Consider the following 13,310-nt stretch of genomic DNA (forward strand, 5'->3'; position numbering starts at 1 on the left):
TTTATGATTTCAAGTTCACCTGTATGTTTGAATACTGTTGCACTGCAGAACCACCTTGAAATGATCCGCCCTGCAAACAGACGATCATTGATAGGCTGTGTCGCCTAAACTAAAATCAAGTCAATTACGCTTCCTTCTTCAAAGCCTAAAAACACAAAATGCCAATTGTGGCAGATAATCATTAAAGATGACAGTAAATTACATAAAAATTTGATGGATTTTAAGCAACGACTTTGGTGTGGTTTTGAATTTTGCCCAGAAATCAATGTGAATGGACATCTTTAATTGACTTGAATGGATCTTTGTGGAGTCGGGTTCCCCAACACAGATTGAGCCTAATCCCTGCCTCCAAAGCATCTTCACTCCCTGTCTGTCAGGGGGAGAGAACTTAGTGTGGTTCAGCAGGAAAACCATAGAGCACAAAACTATAATAACTGCTTCCATGTTGAATTGGACATGTGAGCAATTTACTCAATTCGCCTATTGTACACAAACCTCTTCTGACTCCACATGCTTTGATTAACATTGGTCCTGTTCACTTGATTTACTGGCTGATTAATTCATTTGATTTGATTGTCAGATGCCTTTGGGCAGTCAGGTTACACAGATCCAACATGGATAATGAAGGTTATGGTGTGATCATTTCAAGTAGTCAGATTTTGAATTTGTCTGTGAAAGGTTGAAGGACATCTTTATTCCACCAAGGAGGTTATCGTCTGCATTTGTCTGATAGTTAGCAGGGTTACAAAACAGCCACTGGAGGGATGATCACTAATCTTGGTGGAAGGACATAGTATGGGTGAAGGAAGAACTCATCAAATATTGGTTCGGATCCATGATTTATTTTTTCATTATCTTCACTGATTTCTCTGGGAATATTTCATGGATCATCATGAAAAAAACTATTCATGTTTAGGGCAGTGATATTTATTATTTTGGGCTTTTTGGGGCAGATCCAATAAAAATGAATATAGATGTGTTTTATTAAGGAGACTGTCAGGCTTGGCGGAGTGGTCTCTCAGTGCCTTTCTAGTTTTGTTATTTAGATTAACACTCGGCATCTTGAAACTATCGCTTTATCAACTCAAAAAACAAATAAGTTGATTTATTAAGATAAAACACTTAATGTAGAAATTTAGCTAATTCTTCGGAATTGCATATGAACATGATTTTGAACTGATTAAATATATCAGGATAGTATTTCTCATTTTTGGGGTCTAAGTGACCCTGCAAAACATGTTTGAATAAATGTTCACCTGCACTGTGACATTGACAATATTTGATACAACACTTTCCTCCAAAACGCTAAATAAGTTAATTCTCCGTAGTTGAAGATGTTTTCATTTTCACCTCTCTGTGGTCTAATCCTAGAGTTCCAATCTGGGGTTTGATGAGGTGAACATTTAGGTTTAATTTCTGTCTCAGATATTGACCATGAAATCAAAGGTACGCAAACAATGTCGAGTTCAAGGTCAACTTGGTGGCTACTCTGGAGCTTTGGATCATATCAGATGATCCTCTTCATTGAGTTAATCATCTGTGATTATTGTGTAGTTTGAGTTTGTCTTGGGTCATTAAATAACTTTTTGTTCTCATTGACTGAGAAGTAAACATCATATCTGCTAAGTAAGATCATGTAAAAGATGAACATGTGAAAACCAGTGACAAGGACACACAAATGTCCTTCATTTTAATGGGTAACAAGCAAAGAACAGTTGTCTAATTGACCTCAAACATAAGTTATGGCAACATACTGTAGTTGTTCGTATGTGAAGTCTCATTTGGCAGATAAATGTTTCACCCATATATAACATTAACAAACATTAAAAAATTCATGTTTATGCCTATTGGTCAATACCACCTTTTGTCACCTTTATGAAAGGATCAGTTTGATGCCAAGGGTAGAGTTACTACCTCATCGCCTCGCTAAATTTTGAGTCAAATGAGGTTAGAAGGAAAGAGAAACTTAATGTCCCCCAGCAGAGCACATACCTCCACCACGGCCCATCAGCCCACTTAAATTCAATCAAGCTGCACCAAATTTCACAGATATCAGTCCCCTAAGCAGGCCAGATGCTTTCATCAAGATCCTTCAATTACTACCTGGGGAATCAGTAACAACGTCCAAAAATACCCTATCTCACAATATTAAAGAAAGTGCTATTCCACAATTTGTTTTTTATTGTAATCTGTCCAATGTTCTATTTTTTCTCAATGCAGCCAACTAAAAGACAAGCAAGCGCACAGTGGTGACAACACAATATTTATGTAGAATGTAAAAAGAGTTTGGTTAAATGCAGGAAAGCTAATTTATCATCCTATGCTGATATGAAACATGTAGTCTCCTTCTAATTGGGTTTAACACTTATCAACTTATCAAGTTGTCAAAACATGAACGGTTGTAAGATTCCATGGGATTTATTGCAGTACATTATCTCATCCCTCAGATGACTGTTGGAGTTGGAGCAGCTTTTTGACACTGGGTGGAAACACAGAGGTGGATCTGCTACAGAATGACTGCAGTGCTGCTGAGGATGCAAAAAGGTGAGACTGCAACTTTCCACACACTTACCTCTCCCTCTTCTCCAAGGACAGATGGCCAGACACCCATCTCAGCCCCGACAGACGAAGGAAAGAGAGGAATTAAATTCGCCAACCCCCATTTAAAACGACACCCCCCCTCTCTTCCCCCACTTCCCTTTATCATTTTCTCTCCTTCTTTTTTTCCATCTTTTTAAGTCGCTTCATTTCAGATGCATTCATACATTTTCAATATCTTTATGTATGAGTCTCTCTCCCCCTTCCATCCTCCTCCACACCACCCCTGGTCGCCTCCCTTCCCCCCTCCCCTAATTTTCAATCTTTCTCTCTCGCTGTTCCTTTCTTCCTCCCATTGTCACCACCTCCTATACCGTCCTCAGTCCTACCTCTTTCCTTCTTCCCTTTCTTCCTCCTTCCTTACCTCCCTCCATCCTATTACTGTAATCCATCACTCTTCCATCAGCCACCATACAAACAGGCCTCCTGGTTTCCATAGCAACCGCCTCCGGCCCGGCAGTGCGCAGCCCCTCTCTGATTGGCTGGCAGGGGCCAGGCAGTCTCAGTCTGTCTGGTAGATGTGGTAATTGGCTGGGAAGTCATACACACACATGGACATGCACGCACGCACACACATGCACACACAGACACACACACACACAAAAATACAGTACAGTATTCAAACACTGTCATTCACTATACACGTTCATGCCCATGCACACAAATGCACAAACATAAACACACACACAAATATACTTACATACATTTTAATTGGTATTGAAACACACTCACACACACGCACACACACATGTAAGGGAGACTGGGGTCAGAGTAATGAAGCCCATAAGAAGATGGGGGCTGCAGGCTGTGTATGTGTGTGTGTGCATGCAGCCTACAGTATTTGTTTAAACGTGCCTGAAGTGTATGTTGTGTGCATGCATGTGTGTGTGTGTGTGTGTGTGTGTTTGTGTGTGTGTGTGTGGGGGTGTGTGTGCAGGATTTTGGATAAGGTTGGAGTTCTGCCAAAGGAAGGATGGAGGAAATGTGTATGTTTTTTGAGCATATTGTTAAAAATACCTATATCTCCCCAAGGAGCAACGTGTGCACTGGTTTTTGGTTTTCTGGCGTCTGGAAGGAAACAGGAAAAAATGGAATTGTTGATCAGCCTGACTTCACCCTGCTGCTGCTGCTCAGCCAGGTCCAGCCAACACAGCAGCTATGATGAATGCCTCATCTCCAGGAATACATCACAAATAGCAAACACTGTACCTGCCCTGAATAGCAAAGTGTGTTCTTCTGCAGTGTTGCTCAAAAACAATTGTGGACAATGGGCCTCCATTGTCCCTCCTCCACCCCCATTCCCAATTTTCCAAGGCAGCTAAAGGAGCAGAACAATACTGTCCCTTAATCTTTCGGAAATTCTTTGTCAATTTACTCTTTTATTCAAATGAAATGTATGTTTTTTTCCGGAGTGCACTGTAAAAGAGAGAAAACAGAGGGGTTCTGATGGATGTGTTTCAACTGCAAAGTGCAAAATTGGAAATGATAATTGGTTCAGAGGTTTGAAAACTGACTTTGAACACGTTGCTTTGATAGGTTGTTATCTGCAGAGTAAAAACAGGAAACAGTGGCTGCTGTTGGTCTGCAAATAAGACTGAATGTGTGGGAAGGATTGTGTGGGCTAGAATGTCCTGCAATTTTAACTGACTGGTAAACTGGCCTAGTTGGCAATGATTCACACAAGCAGACGAGCAGACAGACAGACAGACTGACTCCTGTCCAAAAAACACACAAATATTCAGTGATTTATACCACAGGGACTAGAACAAATGCATGCACATTTGCAGACACACACATGCACACACACACACACACGCACACATACACACACAATGACACGTAACACAGAGGTAGAGGTCATTTTTCAATCTCATCTTTTTAATGGAAAAAAATGAGTCGAGGGAAGAGAGAAAAAACGGGGTAAATCGAGAAAGCTGTATGAATTCACAGAAAATGACTGACAGCAGTGATGACAGCAATGCGGTCACAGTCCACATTTCAAAGCATTCCCAGGTACTACTACCAGACAAAGAGAGAGCGAGAGAGAGAGAGAGAGAGAGAGAGAGAGAGGGAGAGAGAGAGAGAGAGAGAGAGAGAGAGAGAGAAAGAGAGAGAGAGAGAGAGAGAGAGAGAGAGAGAGAGAGAGACAGGGGAATTCAGGAAGATTCAGGAAGATTTTATCTTCCTCACAAGGTAAAAAATACAAATTAAAAATTTGTCTTTATCCAGTGTTGTTTACAACAGACAATCACGTTGAAAAAATGCAGAGTGAAAAAATAAAAAGTGCACCCACACTCTCACTCACACGTACAGTAAGTTTCTTATTTTTGGGGAATAAAAAAAACAGAAAAAGTGCAAGCAAAGATCACAGAACGACAATTTACAAGTGAACCGACTCTCAAGCCTCTGACCGAACCATCCCAACAGCACTAAAGTAGGAGGAGATGGTTGTTGTAGGCATCACCTTAAACCGGAAGGTTCCTGCTGCGGCTTAGTTTGACCCACCCACCTCATCACCATCTCCACTATATTGGTTTGTCCATTTATACAAAGGAAAGGCTCAAGTTTCATTGAATAATCAAGCCGATACCCACATTTTCCAAAACCCCAACATGGCTTCCCCACCCACCTCAGATAGTACAATCAAATTTTTTTTGACTCCACCATGCTTCTCCTATCAGGTGCTGGAAGGTTCCCATTATTAAGGATTTTCAGTCATCGTCCATCCACTCAAAAATGTCCCTTATATTCAGATTTATCAACATCCATTTCATTGTTAAACCTGTTACTATTAAAATAAATGTAAGATCTGATTGATGAATGAAAATAAACATTTGTTTTGATTGAACACTATTTGTTTTGGTGGACAATTAGAGCACTGATATTACATGTATATCTGTGTTTACAGAGGTAAAAACAGGTATACGTCTCGACCCAAGTGGCGTGTGTTAAAGTTATGCATTCGTGAACATGCTTTTGTTGTAACTAGGGTTGCAAAGGGGCGGAACATTTTCGGTAAATTTTCGGAACCTTTCCAAGGGAATATTCAGCTCGGGAATTTGGGGAATTTTGAAAAAAAAAAAAATGTACGCAAATTAAACGCTGAGCAATTAAAAACATCACTCAAAACTCTATTTTAAAGATGTTTGGAATGCAGCACATGCTGCTCGGTAATTTCAACCCTGCACTGTGCAATTCTCCATCCCTTGTGCAGATAATTCCCAGCATTCTGCAAACTACAGCAGGGCTATTGAGGCCTGCTTTAGTGTGCAGGACTAGTCAGGTAAGTTTCAATGATATTACTGGGGAAAATATATAAGCATGCTGATTGAGGATGTTCATCTGTTCATCTAGCATCTTTCTATTCATTTATCCATCAATTGTAAAATATTTTTAAAGACGATTCCAATTGTTTGAGCAACCATTTATATTTATGGCATTGCTTTAGTGTTTTTTTAAAAGCTTTTTTCTCATCTTATTCTACAGACCGATTCCACGTGCACCATCTCATGTGTGGAGCCAATGTAGAAGGAAAGGCTGTGAACATTTGCAAATACTGTGCAAAGACCTATGTTAAGAATGACACAAAGATGCAGAAGCATATAGTCAAGTGCCCAAAGTTTCCTCAGGGCTCAAATCAGCCTATGACAAAACAAAATGTTTATATTTATGTCTGTATATGACAAGGTAAATACAGTTTATTGTAAATTACCCACAACATTTTCATTAATTCTCGTTAATTCCCGTTAATTCCTGTTCATTCCTGTATACTCCCATATATTCCCATTAATTCTAATGGAAAGTTTCCTACTTTGAATATTCCCGGAATTTGTCAACCCTAGTTGTAACCTGCACTAACCATTAAAATCTCCTAGCTGTGCCAAGTGGTTCCACTTAAAAGAAAATATCTGAAAAATAAAACGATTTCAGTATTTTGGTTTGGTTTGCTTCTTTCTGACCTTCCAGTATTCATAAGTGATAAGACACACACACACAAACACACACACACACACACACACACACACACACACACACAGACATACACACACAAACACACACACACAGAGGCATTAACACTTGTCGAGAGCCAATGCAGCCACGCTGTGCAAAATGTAAAAAAACACAGATTACAAAACCAAACACTGAAACAGGAAATAAAGAGGAACCAACAGCAGTTTAAGGTTTTTTTCTCCTTTTCGTTATTAAAAAAATCAATACTGACAACATCAAAATATGAAATCAGAAACATTTCAGGTGTCATTCATGCATCAGTGGAGTTACACTGAATCAAGGGGTAACACAGTATTTGCACCTAATGTCCTCCTGTGTCAGATGACAAACACGATTGCAGGTCAGGTACATTCTCACAGCTCACCTGATCTTGGGAGTTTCCTTTTAGAGATGTGACGCAGCATTAAAATGAGATGGTCATTCAGAAAACCCACAACCAGCTGAATTTGACCAGTTTCATACTTTGAAATGTACACAAGTTGCCCTTAATTCAATCCCCTATTTACAGCTATTGTCTCCAGGCTTAAAGTTCTTAAATCACTGGATGGATGTCCTCTCTAGACCATATGAAAAAAAAAAAATTCTACTGTTTCAGCACTTCGACCTCTGCTAACTTGTAATCCATCCATTAAAGTTGTCTTGAGACTTACAATTAAACTGTTTGAGGATAATATATTAGGCCGTTTGGCTAAAAGAAAGAAAAGTATTGTTTTCAGTGCAATCTCAAATAATACATGCTGGCTGGCTGGCTGGCTGGCTGGTTGGCTGGCTGGCAAGATCAATCACTTTATAAAAAATCTCAGCCTCAACATTTCAGCTTGGTCTTCAAGCGCTGATCTATTATACTGGCTTCTAACGTGCAGAGCAGACTGAAAGGAGCAGGATTTTGAAACTTTTTTATTCCTGTCTATTTTTCATCTCACAAAACAGGTGGCCTCGAGTTTTGAAGACACATAGATGATCAGAAAAACAGCTATTATGAGCTGGCAACCTAGCAGACAAATTCATCCTTCCATCAAACTTTGACTTTTCCAGCAAAAATATCTTGTGAGTTTAAGTCGCCTGTTTGATATCTTCATCTTCATAGACCAAGATCGCAAAAACTTTATTAAAGGTTTCGTCACTGAGGGTCAAACAGAAGCAGCATATTTGGCCATACTTTTGTGACACTGTGACTGTTTAGAACATAGACTGTAAATAAAGATGGATGATGTCTCTCCACTGCCTCCTAAATCTGGCTAAAATATCACGAGTATGGGTGCTGCCATCCTGCTCTTATTACAACTCTGCTTAGTGATGATTGTTGAGTGGAGACGTGGCATCGAGGTCCTACCGGTACAAGCACTCAACCAATCGTGAGTCAGTCACAGCCGTCAATCATGGCGTTTTAGCCTCAATTAAATATTCAAATCCAAACTTGCTGGAAAGATTACCAGCTTTAAACACGTTGGAGTAATAACAACTACCTGAAATGACAGAAACCACATTTGGAAAAAAAAAAATTGACATGTACTTTTTAGACAAATCCATGTCCCATCTGCTAACTTGGAGGAGGCGTCCATCAGGGGGCGATCAAGACGATTTGGCTTTACTTATGGGAGCTGTCATGACATCCAACTTGATTTACAGTCTATATAATATAATGGAGATTAACAGGAGTTGTTTATTGTCTCTTAAAATTCATTATTAATGTTTTTGATCCTCAAAAGACATTGAGTATTGAACTTAGCAAAGAATTTAGCATCATCATATTTGTTGAGTTTCCTTGATGTAGTAAAATCTGCGATGGTTATTCATTAAAGGACCTATATACTGCAGGTAGTACCCTGTTAGAAATTAATTAATTAATTAATTAAGTATTAATCTACTTACTATGCAGTTAATGCTCCTAAAGGCTATCAATTTAGTGAGGACCATAACTTCCGATGACTCAAAACTTAATGTTTTGTTTTGGGACTTGATGTTCAGGACCAGTTAATATTTTGGGGAATTTATCTAGCACTTTTGCTATATTGCCAACAGTTAGACTAAACAATTAGCAAGGTACGATGGCTCGGGCCAAATGTACAGAATCCATCTACAAGCATTTCTCCAGCTCACTAAGAACCACCTTATTTCTCAGTCGTTTCAAAAAAGTCATGTTACAAAGGGTGAAAGTGACAAGTTATGGTTTTACAAAGGGCAACGTTTGCCAGACAGCATCTTGGCTGAGTGCTTATACTTCGTGGAGTCACATCCAAGAAAGAGTCTGGCACATATAGTCCACAACTTGTCTTTTTGACTCTTTGGTTTGTGCATATGTCAGATTTCAGGCTCTTCCTTTTAAAGTTGCTCACTTTGACTAAGGACGACATAGAGACGACTTGTGACTTGCAGAACAAAGCCGGTTGTTCCTTCTCTGCCGTTACAGAAACAATGACATTCATATAACCTTCCTGCTGCTCAAATATCCTCTCACAGCTCCCACCTGGCATGGAGCTGGCTACAGTTTCTGTATCGCTCAAAAAAACTCACATTAACAGACACACAGGCACACAAAGAGTTTAAAACACACCCAGTTTGGCCAACAGTTATTATCACAAACACATTATTGCGAATTAAGTGTGCTTTCTTTTCAATTTCAATCAAAAGAGTTTCTTAAAAAACAATTGAGATGGCTACATGCAAATGAAAAATAAAAAATAAAAAAGGGAATCATAAAAAAAACCTTTTGGGGCCTTGGCGTGGGCCGGACAAAGATCTGCATTGACCACACATCAATCCTACATTCTTGACACACAGATAATAAACACCAAGGACCGGGAGAGTTTCAGTTTTGCATTGGCTTCACAGTCGGTGTTTTTTATAGAAGGGGACAGGTGAATGGAGGTCAGGTTCAACTTCTGAGAGCTGCTAATCCTAAAATGTCATTTTTAAATACATTGTTTTATCAGAAATAGCTGATGAGAGAAAAAAATCCATCTCTCCTCTCATCCGAGGACGACCTTTAAACTCTAAAGCCTTCTGTGTCGGTCCCAATATGCATTGTGTATTTGTGGAAACCTCATGCAAAGAGAGAGAGAGGACAGGGTGAGGTCAAAGATGGCCTGAGCTCCTGACCAGTTGTTTTCCGGCAAGGGGGAGTTTTTTAAAAGGTGTGAAGATAGAGCATCAGTCTTAATTCTGTACAATTTGCTCTCCCGTTGAATCTGCACAGGTCAGCAAACCCTGCAGACAAGAAACTGAGAAGCGCTCCACAGCTCACCTCTGACATACACTGCAAGGGACAGGAGGAGGATATGAAATCTTGGTTCAGTGTACTGTATATTTCACAGTTGGCTAACAAACAGCTCTGTGGTAACCCGGGGTCTGCCAAGTCCTGTCCTCGGGCCTAACACCTATCCATTTTATGAATCCTCACTCTCTTCTTGACTGACTTTCAGCTGAGATCATTAGGGCTCTTCCAAGGGCCCTTAAGAGGGTTCCTGTGGAGTAGTATGCCTCTGAAGTGCCCTTGGCAGGCTGGAGTGTTTGTCTCACTAGCAAACTTATAGTCAGCTGATGAATTCCTCAGAAGTAAGGGTGGAGGCCGCTCAAGCACAACAGGGAGCGTGTATGACACAAAGGACAGAGGTTGGCTTGCTGCTGGAGAATGGTTTTAAGAATGAGTATGGAGCTGTGGGTGCTGTGTGCTCGGTCATGTCAAAGGTCGCGGGGACAAGCTGTGGAGGAGGTGGCGACGAGGAGATCAGAGGAGGAGGGAGGCAGCTGAGGCACAGAGAGGGGGGCGTTGGAGAGGTGGCTTGGGAAAGGATGAAGGGCCGAGAGGACGAGGCGCAGCTTTCGCAGATTAAGTGAGGGTGATGTAGGCTGAGGCCTTCTCCTTCAGTTGTCTCAGACACAGATGACAGCTCCAGCTCCCTGCAACACACGCACACACACACACATACACACACACACACACCCACAGAGCACATCACAGATCAGCAGTTCAATCACCGCTATTGTAAAGCCTTTTGAATTAATCCCTCATTTCAGACAGCATTAAGTAACACTGTAAATTAAAGCCCTGTGGTGAAACATCACATGCTGTGCCTGTGGTTTGGAGATGCAGGGGACTTGACAAGTACTTTGCTGTGGATTTTGGCATGTGGTTTGAACCATTAATTAAACATCCACTTGAGACAGATGTTCAAATCTAACACTGCTTCTTGCAGCATCTTTTACACTTCAATGAGAATGTGTTTATGAATGTGTGTGTTGTGGCTGTAATGTATTTTTTTAATAATATATTGTTTGAACACTAAGCACAGTACAGTATGTTTATATATATATATATATATACATATATATATATATATATACATATATATATATACATATATTTAACATAACCTTTCACATTCTCTGTTCTAGCGTAAATCTGAAATACATGAGTAGATGTCTTTCATAAATCAAGTGTTGCATCCGTGGGCAGAGCATGACACTGTTAGCGAGCGTTAAAACACGTGTGGCACTGCTGCTGTATGTTCAGCCGAGTGACACTCTTGCCATGGAAACAGATTATTTTTTGGACTACCCGTTTCCATGGCAATGCCATCAAACATCCTAAGGCAGCCATCTTATGTTTAGTGGGGAAAAAACTACTGGATTCAGATGAACCTGCTCCTGTTCTATGATCACACTCGCAGCATTAGGAGCATTTCAGTTTAAGGGTTAATTAAATGTCAATTAATTTCAAATACATTTTATTTGCATAGCGCCAAATAATACTATAAATGATCTCAACGCACTTTACATATAATGCTGAGACCTATTCAGATTAACATGAACTGAAAAAGAGGTGACGAGTCCTGAGTGTCACCAAAACAACGACGGGTTTGATCATTTTTTAAAGTCCTAAAAGTCAGCGTGTCAGATTACAAGACTGTTTTGACCTGACGTTTCACTCTCATCATCAACTCCACCAAAGAGGTTTCACTCCTCCTGGTTTGTTTGTTGTAAACTAGATTATGTAAAAACACCTGGATGGATTACCATAAAACTTGGTGAAATGATGATGCAGGATTGGGTTTTTTTGAGATTTTGCAAGAGGGTGTCTTTCAATCTTTTTCATATTTGTTGATTTCTTAGAGAATAATTCATAGTTCTTGATTGAAAAAATCTTGCTTCATTTAGGGAGCTGATATCTATGAGTGTGCAATTTGGTGCAGTTTAATTAAATATAAAGGGACTATTGGGCTTTGGCGGAGGTATGCGCTCTATTGAGGGTCCTTCTAGTTTTGATTGTCTCTCCACCTACTGTACTGTTATGTAATCATTTACTAAAAAAGACTTGGACAAAATTACATGCAGGAGTGAACACTTGAGAGGTCCTGGTATGCAGTGTCTGTATGCGCTCTACTTAGTGTCCTTAGTGTTGCATTGTATTCATGCTCCGTGTTATACATACCCTCTGGTGGTTCAGACATGGGAGGGCTCAGACAGTACATGTGGTAGCCTCTGTCACAATCATCACAAAACAACAGCTGGTCCTGGAACAGAAGAGAGTATTCAGATAAATGTCATTATAAAGTGGGAGAAATCAAAACTGAGGACAGGGCAGTATTAATGTAATGTGTATAATACTGGAATATATGCATTGGTGTTCATATAAATCAAAGGGTTAATGTGTGACAAATATGCCCCTTGGTTATTTTTAAATTATGAACACAGATGCAGACCTAACAACCTCTCTTCGTTGAAAATTTGTCCTGATTCTCTCTGCACCTTGACTCTGCTTTACTCTCTTTACCTCCTAACTCTTCATTGATTTAAAAAAAAAAACTGCATTTATTGCAGTTCGACAATTCTTTCTTCAAAGTTTTCTAACAGGTTTAAAGCTGTTTCATTCCACAGAGACTAATTGGGCAAAAGTACAGCTCAGTGGATGGACGTCATCCCTCAGCCAGAGGGAGCCACTCTCGCATCCTGTGAATCTAAGCCAGCGCCTGAATCACTGTTCATACACGCTCAACAAGACAATTTAAAACTTTACATAAAGCATATACTTTATGTACAGGGTGTTATGTGTTTATTTGTGTGTGTGTGTGTGTGTGTGTGTGTGTGTGTGTGTGTGCGTGTGTATGTGTGCATTCACATGTGTTAACATGTAGTATAAAGTGAGATCCTACATCGTTTTCAGAGGTGCCACACAGGCTGCAGGACTTGCACTCGATGCACTGCCAGCGATAAGTCCTCACAGCAGCCGTCATGTTCACTGTGAACTGCAGACAGGATGGGTGGCCTGGGTGCACACACAAACACACACACACACACACACACACACATGCATGCACGCACGCACACACACAAGCACACATCCACATAATGTTTTTCGTTGTCACTTTCTGTATTTTTAGGAAAGTCATCCATTATCCACCTATTCTATCTTTCCTTCTATTTGTTTTTGTGTTTAATACATTTCAGCATTGGAGTTTTGTAGAATTTAATGAAATTTGAATTACTTGATAGAAATTCTTCATGAGATGTCGAAGTTGTGATATTGAGCTGGGATGTTTAGCAAAAGGTGAAAGAACATGATTTAATTGGAGCTGTCTCAGGAAATATTATCATCAATTTGTGATTTGATTTCTGAAGAATACTGATTCTGGGAAATATTTTCAACATGACAGTGTCACTGCAGTGCACTCTAAATGACATTGAAAAAAATTATCGATGTC

The 13,310-nt window shown here is 40.0% G+C and overlaps 1 protein-coding gene across 1 annotated transcript in view; it reads right to left on the reverse strand.

The window, feature by feature from the left end:
- Nucleotides 1-10,102: 10,102 nt before the first annotated feature.
- The window catches only part of dpf1 (double PHD fingers 1), a 40,687-nt gene continuing 37,479 nt past the window's right edge, over nt 10,103-13,310 (reverse strand). The window contains 3 exon segments of the mRNA XM_062386180.1: nt 10,103-10,509; nt 12,041-12,122; nt 12,762-12,874. Of these exon segments, the coding sequence (XP_062242164.1) occupies nt 10,439-10,509; nt 12,041-12,122; nt 12,762-12,874 (266 nt within the window). The 3' untranslated portion in view covers nt 10,103-10,438.

This window comes from Platichthys flesus, chromosome 4 (assembly GCF_949316205.1).
Source record: "Platichthys flesus chromosome 4, fPlaFle2.1, whole genome shotgun sequence".
NCBI classification, from domain to species: Eukaryota; Metazoa; Chordata; class Actinopteri; order Pleuronectiformes; family Pleuronectidae; genus Platichthys; species Platichthys flesus.